The 22,381-nt window shown below is 44.1% G+C and overlaps 1 protein-coding gene across 1 annotated transcript; it reads left to right on the top strand.

The window, feature by feature from the left end:
• Positions 1-5,000: 5,000 nt before the first annotated feature.
• Positions 5,001-20,630, top strand: VKORC1L1 (vitamin K epoxide reductase complex subunit 1 like 1). Its single transcript, XM_069971203.1, has 3 exons — positions 5,001-5,278; positions 12,128-12,237; positions 15,017-20,630. Exons 1-3 carry the CDS (start codon positions 5,088-5,090, stop codon positions 15,241-15,243), a joined length of 528 nt encoding a protein of 175 aa, XP_069827304.1. The 5' UTR covers positions 5,001-5,087; the 3' UTR covers positions 15,244-20,630.
• Positions 20,631-22,381: the final 1,751 nt, after the last annotated feature.

Genomic DNA, 22,381 nt, shown 5'->3' with positions numbered 1-22,381 from the left:
ATTGGACATTGTATTACAACTTAGATCCATCCCTCCAGGTAGGAGGGGGGTGGAAGTGTTTCAGCATTGAGGAGCAGACGGCTTTAGTCGTTTTCTGCTCCTTGGATAACCTCAATGGCTCGTATTACATGGCCTGATATTCTGGATAAGCGAGCGCTGATCTGCTAGATCGCCACTCGCTTACCTAGCCTATTATATATCTTAATAATCATGCGGCAATTGTTAGTGATGTCCGTGCTGCCCTTGCCCTGAGTGTAAAAGTTTAAACATACCTGTCCGTGCTCCCAAAGTTCTATCTTCTCCCCGTAGCCGCTGCTGTTACTTCTGAGATGGTCTGTGAAGTGACAGGCAGCTCAGCCAGTCACTGGCCGGGGCACTGTCCTGTCTCGGCTAGTCTAATCTCAAGTCTTTCAAGTGTTGTAAAGTAATCAGAGACTGTATCTCAAGTATACAGTGATTTATAAACAGTGTACCGGCCAGTGGAGCAGTAAGGGTAGTATTACACAGGCCGATGGGGGGCCCGATAATACCTGTAAACGAGCGCCGATCTGCTAGATCGGTGCTCATTTACTGGGCCTATTACACGGCCCGATAATCGTTTAACAAGGGCTGCAGGGACATCAATACTGATTGTCCTTGCAGCCTTTGTTTAAACTGCATTCATTACCTGTCCAGGCTGCAGGGCTCCTCTTCCTCTGTTCTTCTCCCCGAGTCCCGCGCGCTCCAGCTTTACAGCGGCCTGTCTCAGCTGACTGGCCGCGGCGGCCCTGGCCAGTCAGCTGAGACAAGCCACTGTGAAGCTGGAGCGCGCGGGACCTGGGGAGAAGAACAGAGGAAGAGGAGCCCTGCAACCTGGATAGGTAATGTATTACTCTTTTCATATCGTCGGTGTCGGACGCCCACCGCTGTTACACGTAGCGGTGCGCAGTCGGCACCCGACGATAATAGGTCTAAACCTATATCAACGATCAGCCGATGACAACGATCATCGGCTGATCGTTGTCTTTATTACGCGGAACGATAATCAGCCGGATATGGCCAATCGGCCGATTATCGTTCCATGTAATAGTACCCTAAGTTTATTCAAGTCCCCCAGCAAGAAGCTTTGAAGTCTAAACTATCTTCAAGTAAAAGTATTCCAAGCACTAAAGTGACTAAAGGGATCTCAGTCAGCAAAGCATTCTCTTTATCACTGAACCTTTATTTAAAAGACTGTTCTATTGTGTACTGTGCCTTTAAGAAAATGTCAACATTTGCTTAAAGGTAACCTGTCATCCTGGGCAGTTCCCTGAACCCACCCGCACCTTGGACAGGGCCCTGCATATACAGTATATACCAGTTCCTGTGTCTCCTGGTGCCGGCCCCACCGCAGCTCATCTGTGCGCTCGATATGCAAATGAGCTGAGGGCAGTGATTTCCTATGGCTATCGGACTCATCTCTGCTCATTTGCATATTAAGCATGCAGATGAGTCGGTGACCAGATCTCCATAGTGAGACTGGCATTGGGACAGGGAGAAGTGGGTATGTATGCAGGGCCCAGTCCAGGGGTTGGCTGCCAGGGGTAACAGGTTCCCTTTAAGGGACCTATTACAATGCCTGATATTGAGGAGGAAGACAGCTCCAACCTTTCAGGCTATGAGGGTGCGTTTACACAGACAGATTTATCTGACAGATCTTTGAAGCCAAAACCAGGAACAGACTATAAACAGGGATCAGGTCATAAAGGAAAGACTGGGATCTATCCTCTTTTCAAATCCATTCCTGGCTTTGGCTTCCAAAATCTGTCAGATAAATCTTTCTGTGTAAACGCACGATCTGACGACAGATCATCTGCCAAAGATTTGAAGCCAAACCCAGGAGTGGATTTGAAAAGAGGAGAAATCCAGTCTTTCCTTTATGACCTGTTCTCTGTCTATAGTCCACTCCTGGGTTTGGCTTCAAATCTTTGGCAGATAATCTGTTGTCAGATCTGTTGGTGGAATAGGGCCTTAACACATACAGACATCTAGCGGGGGCGGGGTGCCACAGTGAGCTGCGATCTGCTTTGGGCCCTATTCCACTGGACGATTATCGTTCAGATTATCGTTAAATCGTTCGAATCTAAACGATAATCGTTCCTTTGAAATGCAGTTAACGATTAACGACCGAACAAGAAATCGTTGATCGCTTTATAAGACCTGGATCTATTTTTATCGTTGCTCGTTTGCAAAACGTTCGCATTGAATAAGACATCGTTCGGTCGTTCGCAATAGATACTAACGCAATAGCGAATAAATAGCGAAGAATAACGATCGCAATTACGATCATAAGTAACGATTATCGTTCCATGGAAATGAGTGAACGTTTTCAGGTCTTTCGCAATAGCGGTCGTTTGAGATCGTTAATCGTTAACGATTATGCAAACGATAATCGCCCGGTGGAATAGGGCCCTTAGAAGAGAGCATCGGTCTGCTGCCACTGCCCCTATTGCATGGAGCGACGGGCAGCAAATTGTTGCAATCATCATCAGGATTTACGTTTTAATTTTGATCGAATCTAGGCCAACCAGTCCTGTTCACATATTACAGATATCGATGCTAATACAGATGATTTTCCACGGATCACAGTGAAAAAACAGCGGGAGGTTTTGTGGCCCAGAAAAATCACTGAACGTGTGAAAGAGGCCTTAGCGGAAACCACTGGTGGCAAAACGCAGAGGGCCCTGGATGTAACGTCCCTGGGCATAATTATGAACGTGTGGGGGATGGGGACACAGTAAGCAGTATAACATAGAGATAGGAATTACAATTACAAGCTGTCATGTTAGGGGAACCTGCCAGGCTGGTTCTGTTGCCCTCCCTGTTCTCCGCAGTCTAGTGCCGGTCTGTAGTCACAGTCAGTGCTCTAACTTTTTCAGTGGTTGCTGATTTATCAAATGTGACAGTTGCAGACTCCTGCGGACTCTCACTCCATCCCCGACCAGACTTTGCTGCAGGTACACATGGCGTAGGACCCGCTAAATAGTGTGAAAAATCCCTCCAAATACACAATAATAGATGCCGCCCTCTCAGTATACATAGCGTGTGACCAACTAGTGTGGAAAATCCCTCCAAATACACAATGATAGATGCTGCCCCTACTGGTACACATAATGTATGACCCACTAAAAAGTGTGAAAAATCCCTCCAAATACACAATGATAGATACTGCCCCTACTGGTACACATAATGTATGACCTATTAAAAAGTGTGAAAAATCCCTCCAAATACATAATGATACCTCTCCCAGTACACATAGGGCGACATGTATCATCCGGCGTACGGATGATTTTCGGCGGAAAGTGCCGATTTGCGTATTTTTTTATTCGCAAATGGGCGTTTTGCGAATAAAATATTTGCATATCGGCACTTTCCGCCGAGTACGCCGGGGGGGGGGGGGGGGGCGGGGGGTTAGGGTCCGCGGGATTTATAATTTTTTCAGTGCAAAGATACGCCGAAAACCTACTCCACCTTTCAGGTGTCGTAGGTTTTTGTCTGTGGCGGTCCGCCTCTACATAAATCTCCGTAGCGCCGGAGATGCGGGGACATTTATAAGTCCGGCGTAAAAAACGCCGGACTTAATAAATGTCCCCCATAGTGTATTAAATAGTGTGGAAAATCCCTCCAAATACACAATGATAGATGCCGCCCCTACTGGTACACATAATGTAAGACCTACTAAATAGTGTGAAAAATCCCTCCAAATACATCATGAAAGATACCTCTCTCAGTACACATGGGGGGAAATGTATCATCTGTCGTTCCGGGGGTTTTCAGCGGAAATTGCCGATTTGCGCAATATTTTATTCGCAAATGGCCGATTTGCGAATAAAATATTCACAAATCGGCACTTTCCGCCAAGTACGCCGGGGGGCGGGGGTGTGAAGGGGGTGGAACGGAGGACTCAGAGTCCGTGCGATTCACCATCCGTTCCGCAAAAAGATACGCCGAAAACCTACTCCAGTCCTCAGCAGGCGTAGGTTTTCGGTTGTGCGCACCAGAGCGCACGGGATTTATGTAAAGGCAGTCCGCCTCTACATAAATCCCCGTAGCGTCGGAGATGCGGGGACATTTAATAAATGTCCCCCATGGTGTATGACCTAGTAAATAGTGTGAAAAATCCCTGCAACTACACAATAATAGATGCCGCCCTCTCAGTATACATAGCGTATGACCAACTAGTGTGGAAAATCCCTCCAAATACACAATGATATATGCACCCTTCCTGGTACACATAGGGGGACATTTATTTAGTCTGGCGTTTTCTGCGCCGGACTTAAAAATGTCCCCGCATCCCCGGCGTTACGGAGATTTATGTAGAGGCGGACTGCCTCTACATAAATCCTGTGCGAGCCGGTGCGCACAACCGAAAACCTACGCCAGCTGAGGACTGGAGTAGGTTTTCGGCGTATCTTTTGGCGGAACGAATGGTGAATCGCGCGGACTCTGAGTCCGCGCCCTCTGTTCCGTGCCCTCCACACCCCCTTCCCGCCCCCCAGCGGAAAGTGCCGAGTTGCGAATATTTTATTCGCAAATGGCCGTTTTGCGAATAAAATATTCGCAAATCAGCACTTTCCGCTTAAAAATACGCATTTTTTTCTTGATACATGACCCCCATAGTGTATGACCTATTAAATAGTGTGAAAAAATCCCTCCAAATTCACAATGATAGATGCCGCCCCTACTGGTACACATAATGTATGGCCCACTAAAAAGTGTGAACAATCCCTCCAAATACATAATAATACCTCTCCCAGTACACATAGCCTATTAAATAGTGTGAACAATCCCTCCAAATACACAGTGATCGCTACTGCCGCCCTCCCGGCTCCCTATCACACAGCCCACTAGGACTAGAAAAACCGCCTCTTAATCAATCTGGTTCCCCGTGACGTCAGCAGTCACATCACTCTTCCTATTGGCTGGCTCCAGTAAGGAGGCCACACCCCAGCCCGGGGACGTGGCCACACCCCTGATGCCACTAACCGGTGGAGACGTCACTGCTGCAGCCGGAGCGCGCTTTGCGTGTGTCTCGCTCCCGCGAGAGATTAGAGCAGGCCGGGGTTAAGATGGCGGCGCCCGTGCTGAGAGTGTCTGTTCCGCGGTGGGAGAGCGGTGCCCGTTATGTCGTGTGCGTCCTCGGTATCGTTATCTCCCTCTATGCTTTCCACGTGGAGAGAGAAAAGGAGCGGGACCCCAGCTACCAGGCCATGTGCGACCTGAACGAGTGGGTGCGCTGCTCCACCGACCTCTCCTCCAGGTACGGCGGGACAATACGGGGCTGGTGTTTCCCGGAGAGGCGGGGGGTATCAGGGACTCCCATGTCTGGCGCTGGGAGGAGGCGGGGTGGCTGCCGCCTCTCATACACAGCTCCGCCAGGTGCCTGCACCGGGGATGGAGGGCCACGTCCTCAGTGTAGCTGTCAGTGTGGGCAGCCGCTGTGTGTGTGACCTCTGCACCTGCCCTCACACGGGGGCAAAGGTGACGGGGCTTCCCCCTGCTCAGCCAGGTGTGTGAGAGCCGGGACTGGCATGGTGCCACCCTGTGCCACACCCCCTCAGGGGACAGGGAATGCCTGAGCCAGGTGAGCCAGGAAGTCACTGACAGCATGTACAGCTGGATGGGGGCAGCCTATAGGCTTCTGCTGGCTTCTACTCTCTGGTTGGGGTACTACACTTATTTACCACAGGTGGCATATGATACAATGTGTTTCTAGGTATAGGACTATGGTACTTCTATGTAGCAATGTAGAATCTCACTTTCCTTGAACATAGTAACATAGTTAGTGAGGTTGAAAAGAGTCCATCAAGTTCAGCCTACAGAAACCCTGCTAGTTTAACTCCTGATCAGTCATTTGCTTCATACTCCTGTTTGTTGGAGGTAGTGTGGGCGGTGATGGGGTCGGACTATGACAAGTTTCCTTTCACCACTCAGTCCTGCCTGGAGACGTCTTGACTAGTGATGAGTGAGAAAGGGTTCGGCAGCCTTAAAGGGGTAGTGCACCCAAAAAATTTTTCTTTCAAATCAACTGCTGCCATGAAGTGCCAGAGATTTGTAATTTACTTCTATTAAAAAATTTCAAGCCTTCCAGTACTTATCAGCTGCTGTGTGTCCAGCAGGAAGCGGTGTTTTTTTTCCTGTCTGACACAGTGCTCTCTGTTGCCTCCTCTGTCCATGTCAGGAACTGTCCAGAGAAGGAGCAAATCCCCATAGAAAACCTCTCCTGCTCTCCAGACTGGAAATAATACCACTTCCTGTTGGGCATACAGCAGCTGATAAGTACTGGAAGGCTTGAGATTTTTTTAATAGAAGTAAATTACAAATCTCTGGCACTTCATGGCAGCAGTTGATTTGAAAGAAATTTTTTTTTGGTGCACTACCCCTTTAAGGCCCTTTCCATGGAATGATAATCGCCCTGTGGAATAGAAGGCAGCGATCAGCCGACAAATGACTGTGATACCAGCGATATGCTGCTGTCGCTCCATGGAATAGGAGTGGCGGCAGCAGACCGCTGCTGTATGCTTTGGGCTGCCCGGACGATCTAGCACTCACCCACTCGCTGCCGACGCTGCATGCAATGGCGGTGGCAGCGAGCGGGGAACGAGGAGCAAACGAGCACTGACAGCGCTCGTTTGCTCCTCTCAGTCGGCCTGTGGCATATCCAGATGCTCAGCATTTGATTAGCAGTGGTTGGAGAAGTTGGATGCCGCCCTAGATAATCTGGAACACTTCCATGTTTTCCTTGCAGTCCTAGGGCAGCATCCACCTTCTCCAACCACTGCTATTCAAACATTGAGCATCTGGATAAGGCTGCCGAACACTTTCACAGGTTCGTTCAACGCTAGTCATGAGTCACATGACACACTAGATACTAGAAATACCCTGGCTGATGGCCACAACCACTTACATAGGCGCCATGCTCCAAGCTCACCAGCTTGTCTCCTGTTAGCCACATCTTCAGCTGGAGCCTGTGTCTGTGTGTCCACAGCTATGTGTCTCCCTAGTAGTTTGTTAGACTTTTTGCAAAACCATAATAAAATGACATGACAAAAAAAATTGTCAAATAAGTCAGGGCCGTAGTACACGGGCTGATACTCCAGATAAGCACTGTCTGTGCAGCATTTGCTGTATATAGAAAATGAAGTTTTTACTTACCTCTCCACACTCCCCGGTGTCCTTATAGCTTTTACCTGCTGTCAGGAGCTGCCATAGAAGCTTCTAAACCCATCTGTGCAGTGACAGGCTGCTCAGTCAATCACTGACCGAGATGGCACAATGTCGCAGCCAGGGATTGGCTTGGCGGCCTGTCACTTCAAAGACCTGCTCACAAGTTGCAGTGGCGGCTGCGGGGAGAAGCTAGAAGGACAGCATGGACGAGTATGTATAAAGTTTTTTTTTTTTTACACAGTCATCAGCCTCACATTGCTACTACACGGAGCGATGCGCAGTCGACCGCTGATGATTTTTTCATAATTCTCAAAGACAACAATCAGCCGCTGATCATTTCTTTGGCTGATTGTTGTCTTTATTACGTGGAGAGATAATCTGACAATTCGGCCTCATTGGGCAGGTTATCGCTCCCTGTAATAGGGCGTTTAGACACCATAGGGAGAGTGCTCTGCTCAGATTTACCCTCTATTAGTTATACCGTGAGAACCAGTCAGGACAGTCTATTGTGTGTTCGTATATTCATTTAAATGATCTAGAAAAATCTCAAAAATCTCAAGTTGCCCCCTGTGTTGACTGGGAGTTTTAGCTTTTCAGCCCACAACTGATCACCTGGTCTTGACATCTGACCTGACATACAAATATGTAGTAATTTAGAACAGTGATTTTCAACCAGTGTGCCGTGGCACACTAGTGTGCCGCGACACATGGTCGGGTGTGCCGCGGGGAAAGTTCCCCAAACTATGGTTCCCCTGTGAAACAGGAGAAAACAATGGGGGAGAGAAACCTGGGGATGGGGGAGAGAAACAGCAGAGAGAAGCATGGGGGAGAGAAGTTTGGGGGAGAGAAGCACAGGAGAGAAGCATGGGGGAGAGATGCAGGGGGGAGAAGTATGGTGGAGAGAAGCACAGGAGAGAAGCAGGGGGGAGAAGTATGGTGGAGAGAAGCACAGGGGGTGAGTATAAATACATTTAGAATCTATATTATTAACTATATGTATAATATGTACTGTTTTAGTGTCATTTTGTGCCATTTTGGTTGGTGGTGTGCCCCAGGATTTTTTAAGTATAAAAAGTGTGCCGCGGCTCAAAAAAGGTTGAAAATCACTGATTTAGAAGATACACTGGACATACACTGTCTTTGCCCTTAGCCACCAATCATGGCACAGCTTTCACTTTACCAGCGCAATCTAGGAAATGAAGCCTGAGCTAATATCTCTGATGGGGCGCCAACAGCCGGCACCATGCTGTTCTGCCGTATGTATATCCTGGTGCCAGGGTGCTGCAATACAGCTGATTGACCCGCATTCATTTTTATCCACAGTCAGATTTCTGCTTGTCTGCTTTAAATGACAACTTACTGCCTTGTTTACAGATGTCTGTGCACCTGCTGCAGAAATAATTGGTGCATATAGTGTACGCTCTAGTCGGGCTGCAGTTGCAGACAGTATTGGACCCTATTGAATTCTTTGGGCCAATGCCCATGACTGTGGTTTACATGGTCCATGCATTTGCCTGGAGTCAGGTCTTCAAAAAAAAAAAAAAAAATGGAGCAAACATTATACAGCGGTCCGGATTTGCAATCAGGGCCCATAGACTTCTATGCACACATTGTAAATTTGTGCAGATAAAACCCACAGTATAATACATGTGCAGACATTTTCCATACATGCAGTGTGAATGTTAAAGTCTACACTATGTCCGTTTCTTTTGCAGATTTTCTCTCTGGGTTTCGCTCATTTCAATGGGGTGCAATGGTGTAACCCTTGAAGATTCTGTGTGTGAATTTAAAAGGGTTATCCAGCACAACAAAAACATGGCCACTTTTGCACCACTCCAGTTCAGCCATGGTTTGCAATTAAGCTCCATTTACTTCAATGGAATGGAGTTTCAAAACCTGCACCCAAACTAGAGATGAGTGGTGCAAAAGTGGCCATGTTGGATAACCCTTTAATAGAAGAAAATTCACTGTAGATGGGCCTATGTTGCCATGTATGTTGTCTTTTCCAGTTTGTCGCATAGTATAGTGATCCCTTACGTTATAGCATGAATTGGTTCCAGGTTGACCGTTGTGAGTCAAAAATGTTAGGTGGGAGGGGAATTTTTTGATGCTTTCAGCTCTAAACCAATGTAAATGTTGCAGATTTTTGCACAGTGCCTTACATTTTTTGTGCAAAAAGTGATTGCTTGAAAGAGAACTAGTTGGCGCTGAAGATGCAGATGGCAAGTGCTACAATGTACTTGGGTTCTACAAGACAGCCACTTGGTGCATGTACTTCAGTAATCCAAGACAGTTACCCGTGAATGTCCTCTGCCTGAATCTTCCAGCCATTCAGATGTGCCACAGATCCATTCTGCAGGAGGGAGAAGGCTGCCATTGAACTACCACTGACACTTCCCCTACAAGGAAGGCTTTCTGGACAATGAGCAGGTGATCTAAAGTAATGTGGAGATGAAAGCACTAAAAACAAAGGTTTAGAAACTTGTTTAACGCGTTCCTGTTTGGAGAACCTCTCCCCAGCTCATCGGAACATGCGCACATCTTTAATCCCCAATCCAGGAAAAGATCCTTCTAATTTTGGAAACTACCATCCTATAGCCCTCCTGAATGTGGACCTTAAAGGGGTTATCCAGCTCTACAAAAACATGACCACTTTTCCCCCTCTCGTCTCCAGTTCAGGTGGTGTTTGCAATTGGGCTTCATTTACTTCAATAAAACTGAATTTCAATCCCCACCCAATCTGGAGACAATAGCGGTGCAAAAGTGGCCATGTTTTTGTAGCACTGGATAACCCCTTTAAATTGTTCACTAAAGTACTCACCACCCACCTGTCTGTGGTTGGCCCAAGTTATTGACAAAGGCCAGGTTATATTGACAAAGACCAGGTTAGTTTTGTTCCATGTAGGTAGAAGGGCGACAATACAGGGCGAGTCATTGACTTGATTGATGCGGTTAATGAGGAGGGATCCGCATTGCTGTTAGGTCTTGATGCGGAAAAGGCCTTCAATTGCCTGAGCTGGCCCTTTATGATTATGGTCTTGGTAAACTTTGGTATAGGAGGTGCCTTTCGTCAGGGGATCCAAGGCCTTAACTCCCATCAACAGCCTCTATAAAGTTCCCACATGCTATGTCTGTTCTCATCAATATTCGTAATGGCAGCCGCCAGGGATGCCCCCTTTCGCCTCTTATATTTGCCCACTTACATTAACACAGCCGCTCCTCTCCCTTCCTAACCTCCATGCTTTCCTGTCAGTTTGGTCACTTATCGAGTTATAAAATGCGTCAAAAACAGAAGCCCTCACTATTCACATTCCAGATCCCCTGCTAACTAATCTCAAATGTTAGGTATAACTGTAGAGACTCCTATCTTAAATATTTAGAAGTGCAAATCACCAGTTCTTACTCCTCCTTGTATGCCCATAATTATCCTAGATTATTCGTAGAGGTGTGGTCCCTGTTGGATAAATGCGTTACCCTTGCCCCTTTTAGGGGGGAAAGCTGTGGTTAAGATGACTATCCTGCCTAAAATGCTCTATTACTCACTTCCGTACAGGTCCCTGATAGTGCTCTTAAGGCGATCCAGGCTTCTCTTTTGTGATTTGTGTGGGCCCATAGGCGTCACAGAAATGCAAAAGTTATTCTGCAAGCACCTAAGCACTTAGGTGGGCTGGCTCCACCTGACTTACTGTGCTACTATTGGGCAGCACAGCTCGGGCATATCCTGCCTTGGTCGGCGCCTTTGGCCTATATGAAATGGATGGCTTTGGAGATGCTATGGATCGCTCCGGTTCACCCCAACTGTGGTCCACATCTGATACTCCATTGCAAGGCCCACTTTTAGGCCCCATAGCCCATACTAGGCAGATAAGGGGGACATGCCATAAGAAGTGTGTCACTGCAAGATTGTTTCTGTATGTCTTTTGAAAACCTTTTCAATAAAAACGCAAAAAAAGTTTTACTCTTATATCCACATTTTGTAGACTTGCCATCCTGTACATACCATTTATCCTATTCCCTGACGTGCTGGTGGTAGACTGTTAGGAGGCCCTGCTACACATTAGACAACTGGCTGAAATCAGTGGGCACAGATGACTTCTGTCTGATACGTATAGTCACCTTAAAGGGGTACTCTAACAAAATGAATAAAAAAAGATTTCAGCTAAGGTTTTGCTAGAAAGTTATACAGATTTGTGAATTATCTCTACATAAAAATCTGAAGTCTTCCAGTACTTATCAGCTGCTGTATATTGAACTGAAATGCAGTAACCCGGCGTCACCACTACTACAGCTGCTGACTGCGTTCATCCTGCATATTTGGGTTGTTGGATATAAGCACCCACCTCTCTGATATTGATGGCCTATCTTTAGTGTCCTCTAGATAAATGTTATGTGACTCTCTCATAGACTGTTCAGACTGTCGTCCTCTCTGCACTCGGCTGAGTCATATTCACGTGGAGGAGACTTTCGACTTCTCTTTGTGTCTAAGTTCAGTTTATCTTGTATTTTGTCCTCTGTTTTAGTTCTGGTTGCAAGATTCACAAATCTGGGATTACTGCATATCAGTTTTAAATATGTGAATAAGTCATTGAGACTTATCAGAAGTTAATTGTTATCCCACTAATTGCTAGAATGACACATTTGAGTGTGGCGTTCCCTGTTCTAACAATTAGTTGAAAGTGGGGGTGTGCACACAGAATTGGAATATACATTTTTAGAGTGAGGAAAATCGACCCTGTCTTTCCATTTTTAAAATTAAAATATTGAATAATAAATAAATATGATCCCGCATGGTGAATAGCATAATTGAATAAAAGGAAAAAAAACGCCAGGATTACTTTTTATTTCTGTTGCATGAATCAGGCAAAAATTAATAAAAAGTGATCAAACTTTTTGCATTAAGATCTTAGGGCTTTTCATCTTACCTTTGTTTTCTGTCCTGCAGATGGGGTCGAGGATTTGGTCTCTTGGGGTCCATATTTGGAAAAGATAGTGTAATGAATCAACCAAACAGTGTCTTTGGACTTATATTTTATTTTCTACAGATGCTGCTCGGTGAGTACATTTATCGTGTCACCATTTGAGTAGTGAGAAGAGATTTCTAACTTATGAAAGGGATGAGAAGCCCCAACCAAAAGTGATTGAATCATCAAGTATGGCAAGAATGTGAATTACATGTGAACTGCTTTATTATGTTGGCAGAGAAAGTGTTGATTCCTTAAAGGGTATTCTCATATGCAGAACATTTAGTTTGGCACCATTGCATCCCTCTCACTTCCTGGTTTTGTGGGGTGGAGGGGGTTAGTGAGGTCATGGCGCAGCAGTGCTGAGCTAAATCAGCTGTTTTGTCTCACACTGGGATTGCATATGCCTCCAGGGACAATCCACAAACCCTGGAGACTGTGACCTCAGAAGGGGACACAGAGGCCTGGAAAACTGTATATTTACTGCTCCTGAGGTTCTGTAAAGCAGAGCGACAGTCCGGCCACCGCTCAGAGTGGTGGTCTATAACCTAGGCAGCAAGCGGGTATGCAGTATGTAAGTAACAGCCCTGTTAACCCCCCACCGGCTGGAGCATACGTTACCTGCTCCACGCTTGCTTTACGCTGGAGCATACGTTACCTTGCTTTAGGGGCTCCAGGACTTCCCGCTCAGCCAATCAGTGTTCTGCGGCAGAACAGCGCACTGATTGGCTCACCCGGATGTCCAGGATGCTCCGGCCGGTGGAGGGTTAACAGGGTTGTCACTTTCCTGCTGCGAGTGTGTCTTCTCATAGAAACTTACAGGCAAGGGATCCGCAGCGGATTTCGCTGTGGGTCCTGCCTGTGTGTTTGTAGCCTTAAGGGGGGCTTATTAAGACTTAAAAAAAAAAAAAAAAAACATGGTCGCATTCTTCCAGAAACAGCACGTCTTTCGACTCCAGTTTGGGTGCAGGTTTTGCAACTCTGTTCCATTGAAATGAATGGAGCTTAAATGCAAACCACACCTGAACTGGAGACTAGAGTGGTGCTGTTTTTGGAAGAAAACGATCATGTTTTATTTATTTTTTTAAATCCTGGAAACCCCTTTAAGTTCTGCTATAGCCAGCGTAAGTTACTTGGAAGATGTTCCTGTTTATTGGATTGTCTTAGTGGCATTGCTATTGCTCTGTCTTATGTTACTTTTCTTACTAAAGACACTATGATATAGTATTAATATGCTTTAGGGTCCGTTTACACAGATTATCTGCCAAAGATTTGAAGCCAAAACCAGGAATGGATTTGAAAAGAGGAGAAATCTCAGGCTTTCCTTTATGACCATATCTGTTGTCCGTTCCTGGCTTTGGCTTCAAATCTTTGGCAGACAATCTGTCAGATAATCTTTGTGTTAATGGACCCTTAGGGAGCGTTTACACAGAGAGATTTATCTGACAGATTTTTTAAAGCCAAAGCCAGGAATGAAAATAGGAGAAATCTCAGTCTTTCCTTTATGACCTGTTCCCTGTTTATAGTCTGTTCCTGGCTTTGGCCTCCAAGATCTGTCAGATAAATCTTTCTGTGTAAACGCACCATTAGTCAAGTGTATTTATCTTGTGCTGTTGCAACACCTGAATAGAGATGTTCCTGCAGCATGCACATGGATTTCTGCAAACATCATTCAAAATAAACAGCAATTTGTTCAACAAATCAGACCCTGGTGACTATGTTCCTCAGGCCGCCTAGATTTGGTTATGTTAGTTCAGAAGAGAGGGAAGCTGGAGACTGATCTTTTACTCCTGTTGTACTTCCTAGTGGGACAGAACAGCCTGTAATGTATATGAAAAACTGCAGGCTGCAGAAGAGAAACTGAGCAAAAGATAAAAACCTTTTTTATACCAAAATAAGACAAACTGCTATGTCATGTCGTACTCATAGTATATAGTTCCCTTTCTTTACTGCTTGTATCTTTGCAGGCATTCAGTTGTGTGTGTTTTATAGTTAGACATATAGGAAGCTCTCTACATATAAGTCAATATGATATGAGACTTCAGTCACAGTCTGTGAAATGTGGCCAGAACACTGCTATGTGCATGTTGCCTTACACTTTAGCAACACTTTCATTAAGGAAATACAGATTTATTTGATAATCTCCCACTAGTGGTGGCGGAAATCATGTTTCCCTTGAAAGAGATTTCTGACCCCTGAAACTATTCGGTCAGGTGGGCTGCCATTTGTGTTGGCCACATGATGTCGTCATTAGAGGGAGGCGGTGTCCAAAAAGAACAATTTTGTGGGGGGTTGTAAAATTTGCATTATGAAACTTTTCTAGCTGGGATCCGGAGTGTCTAAAGCTGTTATAGCCTACTTTCTATATATATTTTCCAGCCTAAAACAAGATTGAAGCAGCATATCATTGATATGAATAGGACATTGTTCCTGCTTTAAAGAGTACCTGTCAATAAAAATAACTTTTGACATGTCAAAAGTTATTGATCACAGCAGGTTTCACTGCTGAGGCCCACTGTGATCTGGAAATTTATTTAGGGAGAGGGCGCAGCAGCCGTGCCATCCACTCCCAAACCATACCTTCATAACGACCAATTCCAGCAATGTAAGTCACTGACAGTATATTGTTGGAATTTTTAGCTGGCCGGCTTGTGGATCACGCTCCTGCCGCGCTCTCTTCTGTTATATCTCCAGATCACAGTGGGCCTCGGCAGTGAGACTCTGTGATCCGTAACCTTTAACATGCCTTATGCCTTTTTAATGACCGATGCTCTTTCATGTCAATCATATGTAGGAACAATAGAATAAAGTTCTTTAAACTCTTGCAGTTGTTTGTTTTGCTCAGCTGACTTGTGTCTTCTGTTTTGCAGGTATGACAGTAAGTGCGGTAGCAGCCCTAGTGTTGATGACCACCTCTATAGTATCGGTAGTAGGCTCCCTCTACCTAGCATACATCCTGTACTTTGTGCTGAAGGACTTCTGTGTTATCTGCGTCGCCACCTATTTGCTGAACTTCATTCTTCTTATCATCAACTACAAACGACTAGTTTACTTGAATGAGGCCTGGAAACGGCAACTGCAGGATAAACAAGAATAAGAGGCCTCTCCAACTCTGACTCACCTCTAAAGGACACTGCTTCCTTAAAGTTTATTTTGCAGTACACTTCTATTGGTTGGGGGAACAGATTGTTTCCAAGAACTATCTTAACCAATTTTCTTTATTACTTTTGACTGAAAGGGCCCTGGATATGTGTGTGATTGCAATGGCACCTCCCATTTGAAATGGCTGGATGAAGGAGCGATAATGTATAAAAAGAAAAAGTGGCAAGCTTTAACTGTACTTACCAAGGTGTTTTGTTGAACGGCACATTCTCTATTCCTGGCGACATCTTTCCTTTTGTGCCTCCCTCTTTGTATATGTATGTGTGTCAATCGTTCAATGCGGGTATTTTTTTATTTAGGATTTTTTTTTCTTATTGTGGCTGATTGGTTGAGATGCACATTCTGTTGCTACCATTGGCATTTCAGGTTGCCATGTACTCTGTGGCTGCTACTGGTATTTCATGTATTTTCAAGAACAATATTAGCAGCCAAACACATTGTCCATTTACTTCTATGCATTTCGAGTAGGATTAAACAACCTCCAACTTGTTACAGCCACCAGCATCTTGAGGGAATTTATTATGTGCTAAAACCAATTGAAGGGGGTACATTTTGCACTAGTTTCAGATTGATGCAACATTTCTAGTGGTCACTGAAGGACTTTAGAAATGGCTATGGACTTGTGGTCAGCGTGAGGGATTGCGTTGGCCCAGTCATCCACAGTGCAAGGCTTCTTATGGATTGGTAATGTGTAAGAAGGGTTGACATGTAAAGGTTCAGGATAAGTAAGAGTTGGCTTAGTAGTCACTTATTGTTCCTCAGAAACTAGGAACAAGAAAGTACTTGTGCTGTACACTTACATGTAGAATATTAGCTTATGTCCAGACATTGTCGTGTCATCCACCAATATAGGGCCGTTGATGAAACCTTATGGGTAGGCTGTACCATGTGACTACTCCCTACAAGTTCTAGCAGCACTCTAAATACTAATGTTGATGTATAATCCTCCCTGCCAAATGGAGAGAGTTCATATCGGTTTCTCTTGCTCTATTCTTTTTTTTCTTTCTTGTGACTTTACTATGCAGCTTGTGCACAAGTAGTTGGTGTCATACCACATTAAGACTCATGTGAATCCTTTGTAAAAGACCATTGTTTGTTGTCCATTGTTGGCTTTTGCGTTGACTATAGTAAAGACTGCTAAATGGGGAATGTAGGGGTTTTTTATATATATATAATTTATCCTGGCCTAAGTGCTGTGTGTCAAATACCATAACCAGTATGTAAACCTTGTTGTTGTGCCTGATGAGACCATTTTTATTTCAAGGATGGATCTCGCTTAGCTTAGCAGTTGTCATATGGTCAGCACTTGGAGGGGATGTATGATTGGCTTTGTTTGGGGTCTGTTATCTACCTTTGTTTTTGTAAACCCCTTGACTTTGGCTGTCTAGAATTGATGATTGACCACTATATTTTTGGTGCTGTGGGATATGAGATCTGTGACCTCAAATTACACGGTTATCTCTGGGCATCATATACAGTACAGGAAAAATTATACGGTAAACCAGAACTACTTTTTACGTTTTATGTTAAAGATAGCCAGCAATGGTTGTGTTTTGTGTCCAGATCCATGATCTTCAACCTGAGGTTTTTCCAGCCATAGACAGTAGGAGTGCGGTGTGACTATTGGTTTTGATGGTGTTAGGGGGCACTGACTAGTTCCGTGTAAATACAGACAACTCCGATTCCCAGCATCATATAGTGAATAATGATGCCGGGAACTCTGTTCTGTGGCATATTGTCTGATTTACGGACCATGCATGGAACATGGAAATGCCACCTTACTTTTAGATTTGTAGTCTTAAGTTGTTCATCACCTTATCTGTGATAAGTGTAAAGAAACTACAACCAGTTTAGGATTAAAAAAAATAACAAAATACAGAATACTTACCTATCTTCAGCCCTCCCCACTACCTGCTTACCTGGGTGATGTACTCTTTCTCATTGGCTAAACGCACTGCAGCTGAGCTCAGCCGGTGATGGCTATAGTGTCTTCAGCAGAGCAGGAAGAGCACATCATCCATGGAAGTTAACCGTCATAAGACTCAGTAGAAGACAGGCAAGCATAATGTATTATGTTACATAAGGCCCTTTCCCACATTCCTGAAAGTACACCCCATGCTGTTATCAATAGCTGCGTGACGCTGCAATTGATCAGCAATATTATGCGGCTATTGGTGACCGAATGGGGGAGTGGTTTCAACCTAAAGAGGTCACTGTAATGTGGCCTCGAAACCAGAAATGGCTGCGGTTTCCCTTTTAAAGAAGAACTCTGGCCATAATATAAAAATTCATAGAGGGCGGGCATAATAAAAAAGATATACTTACCCATCACCGTGTTACTGCTCACAGACCCCTGTCTACCTCCTGTAGCCCCTGATCCTGTGACATCACAACCTGGCTCAGAAATGCCCCCAGTTAGTGACTGGGATGGGACACCTCTGCAGTCACTGACTGGGTGAGCGGCTAGTTCCTACTGGGTTGTGACGAGACAGGTAAAGGATATAAGCGCTCGCTGTGAAAACCTAAACATTTCATTGTTAAATGTGATGCCCTATTTATCAGTGGATTTGACTTGCTATGTAAGCATGAAGGAAATCCTTAATAATCCAATAACTTAAAAAAATAGCTTCTGCAGGTTTGAAATGACTCAAGGTGTGAAGTCATACGTGACAAATCTAAACGGTCCTAAGGTCCAATGTAAAATATCCCAATTCAGACAAATGGAACAGACATTTAGTTGCGGTAATTTCTGCAACAAATCTACTGCGTGTGAATTCTGAGTTTCACGTGGCCATAATATGACCAAATAGTGTAAGTAGGCGTAGTCTTCTATGGTTTGGTTCACATGTGGATGAAATGATTTTCTTAAACGATTTCTCCTTTTTACGGTTAATTTAACACTAATGTTTTTTTTTTTTTTAACATAACCTTCCTCCCTCCCATGCCACTGGCACAGAGCTCTAGTCCCACATTGCAGCACTTCTGTGTTTGTGGTGGGTCACTAAATGGATACGTCCACTCAGCTGTCAGTGGCACTTAAGGGTGGGTTCACACATACAGAAACCACTGCAAATTTGATATTAATGTAACTAAATAACTGAACACAGCATCAAATCTGCTGCGGATCCTGTACATGTGAACACGCCCTTAAGGGGGAACTATAAGCAGGTTAAACTGCTGATACCTCCATATTGCGCACAGGGCGCTGAGGAGGATGGTATGTCTCTTACTTTCCTCCTCAGTGCGGTTCCCGTGCTGTGCAGTGTAATGCTCGGTCCGGTAGCACCGTTAGCACTGTCCTGCCACCATAGCGCAGAACCCGACATACCGTCGTCCTCGGCACACTGTGCACAATAGTAGGTTTTCAGCAGGTTAGATTTTTCTCTTTAAGATCTCCCTTTATAGGTATATAAGATACTATTGTAATGCATAGTTCCCTAAAACAATCGCAGTTCTAGGGGTGACCCTGAGCTTTGGGGACATCTTATACAAGAAAGTAGCCTAATAGGCAATCCCATCAGAAGCTAATCTGCTCATCCCATTCACTGCTTCATAGTATTTTCATGTCCGGTTGTACCACATTAGAACAGTTGTGTTTTTGTCATACTTTTCTCTAGATGCTGCTAAATATGGGTGACCAACCAATCCCTGGTAAAAGCCACAGACTGTCAGTTTAGTGTTCTGCACCTGTGTGAACTGTCTTACACCCTTATTACAGCTTCAATGTCCTTGTCCTCAATAAGTGCTAGGGACTCCCCATCACACACACGCATGATACAGCTGCCAGATGTTACCACATTTAGAGCTTTGCACCTGCATGAATGGAGGTTTCTAATGTGGAACAGAGGAAATAGGTTCTTGCTCTCCTGAGACCATTCACATTGAGCATGAGTAATTTTGATGTTGACATACTACTGTGTGGAGACCCCCATCTGGTATGGAATAGTTCATGTTAGAGGACTCGGTGCAGATGGACACATATCTCCGTTAGAGCTTCAGTGTATTTAAGCAGTAGTCACATGCAGTCCTTTTTTTTTTTTTTTTCTTTTTTTTTAAATTTTTCTATGTATTTTAATGGGCACCACCCATGTACGGTTATATTTGTGGACATGAGCAGTAGACCAGAATCAAGCCTCACTTGGGTGACAACACAATCTACCCACAGTAAAATGTAAGTGGTTGGACCCTTATGCCAGGATGCTCATTACTTAACATACAAACTATTTTTTTCTTTCCTTTAGCTGCATTCAGTTATCTTTGTTAGATTATCGAGTAAGCGAGCGCTTCATAAGACTTCTCGTAATAGAGCATAGGTTAAAGTGCCTTCTGCTTTTTTGCCTTTTACAAAAACAACGGAATTGAATTCCCTTGGTGAACAACCAAATTGCCATGGAATTTAGCCCAGTCTCAGCTCATGTTCCAAAAACCAGTGCCCATATGTACTCTGATATCTACCAATCAGCCCAATGCATGTCTTGTCTCTGATGCAATCTGCCCAGAATTCAGCATACTTGTACTGGAAGGGATCCTTTGTGATGGAGCCGATCTATCTCCTTTAGGGCCATAGAAGCCCACGTTTAGTAATCTTGATAGATGGGGACATATTAGGTTGACTTGCAGACGATTGTTTTGACCACCACAATTTTTTTTTCCATTCAATGTGTTAGTAATATGTTGTTCAATTTTATTTTGTTCAGAATTTTAACTTTTTAACTTTTTTTTTTTTCTTCTAATTTTTTGCACTGTTTGTGTCATTCAAGAAAAGGTTACCCTTGAATATGGTCAAGGATTCTAATCTATAATGAACAGCACCTTTTAATACCCATAATGTTTTACAGTGAGTTAGTGGCACTTTAGTTTTTTCTTCTGATTCACAGACGAAAATATATGAACAGGACCTGCAGCACTGATAGGCGAGCTTGACCTCCTCCACAGCATTATGGGAAAAGTAGTACAAGACTATAGGCTCTTCTGGGGGGGCATTTATTTATTTATTTTTTCAATAAAATTTTTGAGGTTAAAAATTGTAGTTTCTACTTCTATGTAAGCTGCAGAAGCCACTTCAAAGATGTGTGGCAGCTTGATCTCCAGCCACTGCTATCTTCTCCTGCAGCAAGTATGAGTAAATCTAAGTAGATCAGCTATGATTTGTTCATACTTTATATTAGCCAAACAGCTAAGTTGTTTTTTTTTTGTTTTTTTTTAAATCCTAAAATTTTATTTTAAAAAATAAATAAAATGCCTCCGAAGATGTACATAACCTTTGTTGGTTTGCTTCTCCACGCTACTAAGTGTTATAACATGTGCCGCATGTCCCATAAGACTGCTAAGACTGCTGTAAACCTGTGATTGAAATACACGAGGTACCAATTTCTTGATCATAGGCCAGTGTGACTTGCTATTCTGAGGTTGTTTACATAGCCAAGCTACTGTCTTGATATTGTGCGGCCAGGGCTATACAACATTCCATTGTGAAATCATTGTGTTATAATAACGTGTACCCCTTTATACAGTATTCCATTGTTCAGGTGTTCTATTCACCTGCTGGGCTAGGAGGCTAGATCTCCAGCATTACTCCAAAGCTACAGCTTGGCCCTTCGAATCTACCCACATGCTCTATAAATAAATAGGAAAATCAGGATCTGATTTCTTAATTTTTTATTTTTTTGTCAAAGAAAAGTTGGCACATAAATGTTCTTTCCTATTGCCGGATACCTGTCTGTTCTTCTGTACTGTAACCTAGCCTATTTAAACACTACAAAATGTTGGATACTGAACGTTTATTGTGGTGTATGTCGAAAATGAATAAAATGACTACCATAATGCATTACTTTTTACACTTTGAAGATGCATGTATTTTTTTATCAGTATGTGCTTCCAGAGAGAATTCCGCCATGCGTTGTTGTTGGCTACAATGGTATTTCCAAGTACAGTTAAAGCTTGTCGTCGACCAACACATTTAATCGTGCTTGAATCCACTTGCACTGAATGGTCTCTTGTATACTCTTGCTTTTGGGTCCGGATAACCTTAGAATAGCCTGCAAAAGAGTAGGCACCTTTCTGCCCCACCAACACATCAGCAGAGGTCAGTGTTTTGTTACCATACAATGGCTCATATGGGTATAGGGCTTGTTCACACATGGGCCTACATTAATTAAAGTGTGTAAAAGAGATATTGGTGTAAGCTGTCCAAAGCAACCAATCACAGCTTAGTATTTAGCTCTGGTGAAATGAAAGTTGAGCTGCTCCGAGCGGTTTTACACTAGTTTCTTTATTACACAGATTGTTTTAAATCTGGGCCATAGGGTTTAACTGAGGACTTTGGAGAGTAAAGTCCTCAGGAATTTGTTTCTAATCTTTGGACTAGCGACAAATCTACGTATCCTTAAAGTGAATACATCTAATCCATATAATTGTTTTTTAAATACGTTAAATATTGCAGAACGGTTTATCTTAAAGTTACAATCACCAAAATTCCATAATTGGTGAGCAAGTGCATTCGTTTTCTTTCTATACACTACTCTAAATCCCCTGCGTTCCATAGTAGCAGTATACAGTAAGCACCCAGGCGGCCTCTAGCGGCAGCTGCTCATAGCGTGAGGTTGTTGTCTACACTCTATTTACATGCAGGGGATTTGGAGCTTTGTATCAGAGAGAAAAACCCTGGTTTCTCTAAAGATATGTTAAACAATTGGATCACAAAGTCGACTCAAAAAATGACATGATTAAAGGTGTGGAGATTTGTGTGCGCAGAACTACTGCTATATTCCATGGTTTCTACACACATGCCTGCTGATGCACGCACATAAGACTTCTGCCTGAAACTCATTACCATTTGGGTGTTCATATTTGATTAGAACCAAGAATGCAACCAAGAAGCCCTCCCCCCCCCCCCCCCCCCCCCTCACGCTCTTACCCGCTTGCTGCTGGCAGCGAGCTGGAGACTAGGAGTAAGCGAGAGCTGACTGTGCTTGTTTGCTCCTCTCCATCGCCCTGTGTAATAGGGGCTTAACTTCAGCCCCCGGTATTTAAATTCTGAACAATTGGACTTTTAAGCATGCTCGAGTTGGGCT

The sequence above is a fragment of the Dendropsophus ebraccatus genome, chromosome 5 (genome assembly GCF_027789765.1).
Source record: "Dendropsophus ebraccatus isolate aDenEbr1 chromosome 5, aDenEbr1.pat, whole genome shotgun sequence".
Classification (NCBI taxonomy): Eukaryota; Metazoa; Chordata; class Amphibia; order Anura; family Hylidae; genus Dendropsophus; species Dendropsophus ebraccatus.
This window is presented reverse-complemented; position numbering and strand designations above follow the sequence as displayed.

Bases quoted from the DNA above. Each gene is read 5' to 3' on its own strand.
- VKORC1L1 (XM_069971203.1), top strand. From the start codon at position 5,088: ATGGCGGCGCCCGTGCTGAGAGTGTCTGTTCCGCGGTGGGAGAGCGGT. The intron at 5,279-12,127 runs GTACGGCGGGAC...TCTGTCCTGCAG, and splicing joins TCCACCGACCTCTCCTCCAG to ATGGGGTCGAGGATTTGGTC. The intron at 12,238-15,016 runs GTGAGTACATTT...TCTGTTTTGCAG, and splicing joins TTTTCTACAGATGCTGCTCG to GTATGACAGTAAGTGCGGTA.